Source organism: Belonocnema kinseyi, chromosome 7 (assembly GCF_010883055.1).
Source record: "Belonocnema kinseyi isolate 2016_QV_RU_SX_M_011 chromosome 7, B_treatae_v1, whole genome shotgun sequence".
Taxonomy (NCBI): Eukaryota; Metazoa; Arthropoda; class Insecta; order Hymenoptera; family Cynipidae; genus Belonocnema; species Belonocnema kinseyi.
In genome coordinates, this window is record NC_046663.1 from 71,097,437 (window position 1) to 71,099,932 (window position 2,496).

Here is a 2,496-nt window from a genome sequence, read left to right on the forward strand (position 1 = left end):
AAATCTACATTTTGGTTTGAAAAACATTGTTTTTGTATCCTTTCAAAACTTCTGGATATCTCTTGAAGTTATTCTTTAAATCTAAATCTAAATCTTCTACATTCTTTTCTACAATTTTAATTCAATATTTAAAATTTGTTGAGATATTTTTTTCAAATTAATTTTTTTAACCTTGAAAATCCATAAAAATATTCAAAATTTTATTTAAAAATCTTTAAAAATCTAAATTTTGTTTACAATTTTTCGGCAGGGTACGTTTTTGGTTACCGGTGCCGAGAATTTTTTTATCGTTATCTGTAGTCTATAAAACTTCAAAAATTGTAGTTTAGAAATAATTTTTATTATAAAATAGAATTACTTATTTTGAAATTTTAATTTACTAAATTAATGATGCAGCAAATTCTTAATCTTTATTAACATATAAATACAGATAACCTTATTTAATATGGGTAAGTAGTTGTGAATAGAATCCTTTTGTCATTTCAAAACATTTAGTCAAAATTTTAAGAACAAATATTGTTGCTTTTATTATTAAAGAATAATTTACAATATAAAGTTTCTCTCTTAGAAATAAATTTGCAGTATTAAAATTCCTTATTTTAAAAATAGCGATTCACAAAGTTCTCTAAAATTCAAAAGAACAAACTGAAAACAGCCACTCAATTCATATCCACGCACTATGCAACCAATCATGTAGTCAACAATAATGCGAGATTTTCGATTATTTCGTTACACCCATTTTTTATATAGTATAGAAGAATGAAAAAATTCTCTTTCACGAAAATTTTGAAAGAAAATATAAATGGTTAGTCTCAAGGGCTGAAAAAGTCCAAGATATTGAGAATTTCAGAACTCTTTCCCTGAAGTAGAGCCTCGAACGAACGAATGAGATGGAACGAGTCGCATCGGCAATCCCATTAACAGTTGACGTATCTTAATGATCTATGAGCAAGATCCGGGCAAACTTCTTGGCGGACCTTACCGTACCTTCATTTTTTTTTCATGCCCTTTTCTCGCTTTCACCCCTGCTCGTAACGCCGCTCATCTATCATCGGGAACATGGCGTTTGCAGCAAAATCTTAAAGTCTTGACTTGGCCGTAAAGTAGCGGTCAAATAACAGTTCCTCTGCGTGTGAAAAGTGTTTATACATATAATGTCGAAGCAGTCTGCAATTGAAAACGTCTTTGATGTCATCTCGGTAATCCGGATCAGCTTTCAATAAGAGTCACAAGATTGCACTTCGAATCGTGGAGATAGAACACCCGGCTCCTGTAGTTGACAAGAAACCCGGAAAAATGGTATCAAAAAGGGTTAAATACGCACGGTCGCATCTTTCTCGAAGGAAACACATTACTTTGCTCGCACGTCCGCATTGGCGACGTTTACAAAAAAGAAATGTCAACGAGTTAGTAAGTCCCCTTTTCGTTTAAATGGTTTTTTCTAGCTCTCCTAAAGTTAATTTCAAATAAAGAATTATTCGATTTTCAACTGGTTTTATATAATTGACTAAAAAGGGTTAATTGACAATCGGAACGAATTTTTCAAAAGCAATTGAAACGTATTTCTTCTATTTCTTTTCTAGAATTCGTTACAAGTAAATTATTTTGTAGCATAAATGATTTAAAAATTAAAATAAGAAAAACAGCTCAAGTCACTTTCAAAACTACTTGATTTCTCTTCAAATAAAATAAATTTGAACAAGTATTCAATATTTCTTAAAATTTCACAAATTTAAAATAAAAACCCTAAAATTAACAAATTTTTTTGTAAAAAAATTAATAGTTTAATACTAATACTTAGTTCTAATTTATTGTTTCAATTTTCAGTATCCTTAAAAAGGAATTCTGAAAAATTGCAAAATACCAAGTAGGCAATAAAAACTGTAATATTAATTAATTAATTAATTTTTCTAATTCTTACTTTAAATATGAAACTCTTTTAGTAGTTAAGTAAAAGGACATACGCGCCATTAATTGACAAGTGAACTTTTTATTTGAAAAATTCTGTTAAATGTAAATAATCTTACCAGCATAAAGATTTTTCGAAAAATTAATATTTAATTATAATTAGATTTTTGTTGGCATTCAATTCCGCCATCTTATATGTTTAGAAATTAAATTATTGGCTACTGCCTTCTCTAAAAATTGGATTTTTTATATTAATTTTTGATGTATTGCCCATCTTGTATATTACTCTTCGAGCAAAAAATTTAAAGTCCAATCATACTGGAACCTGGATTTGTGCACGTTTCGGGCATGACCCGTTGTGGCCTTCGACACAAATCCAGGAACTCTGAACGTAAACGGCATGACCGCTCTCAAGCTGCTTGCCACGCTTCAGTGAGCACAGCCTGTCTCGCGGTCCCGCGACTCTCTTTATCACAAACTGCGGAGGACAGCAATTGTGGGTCCGGATGCAATAAGGGCACATAAAATTTTTTCGTGCGAAAACGAAGTCCCCTGGAGGCTTTAGAAAAAATTTTCGAATTTTAATTT

At 30.6% G+C, this 2,496-nt stretch overlaps 1 protein-coding gene across 3 annotated transcripts in view; it reads left to right on the top strand.

The window, feature by feature from the left end:
* Window positions 1-990: 990 nt before the first annotated feature.
* The window catches only part of LOC117176815, a 34,720-nt gene continuing 33,214 nt past the window's right edge, over window positions 991-2,496 (top strand). Inside the window, exon 1 of one of the 3 annotated variants that reach the window (XM_033367132.1) lies at window positions 991-1,410. In XM_033367132.1, coding sequence (XP_033223023.1) covers window positions 1,297-1,410 — 114 coding nt within the window. In that variant the 5' untranslated portion in view covers window positions 991-1,296. The remainder of the gene's footprint in view (window positions 1,411-2,496) is intronic. The other 2 variants (XM_033367131.1, XM_033367133.1) reach the window with 2 other exon arrangements.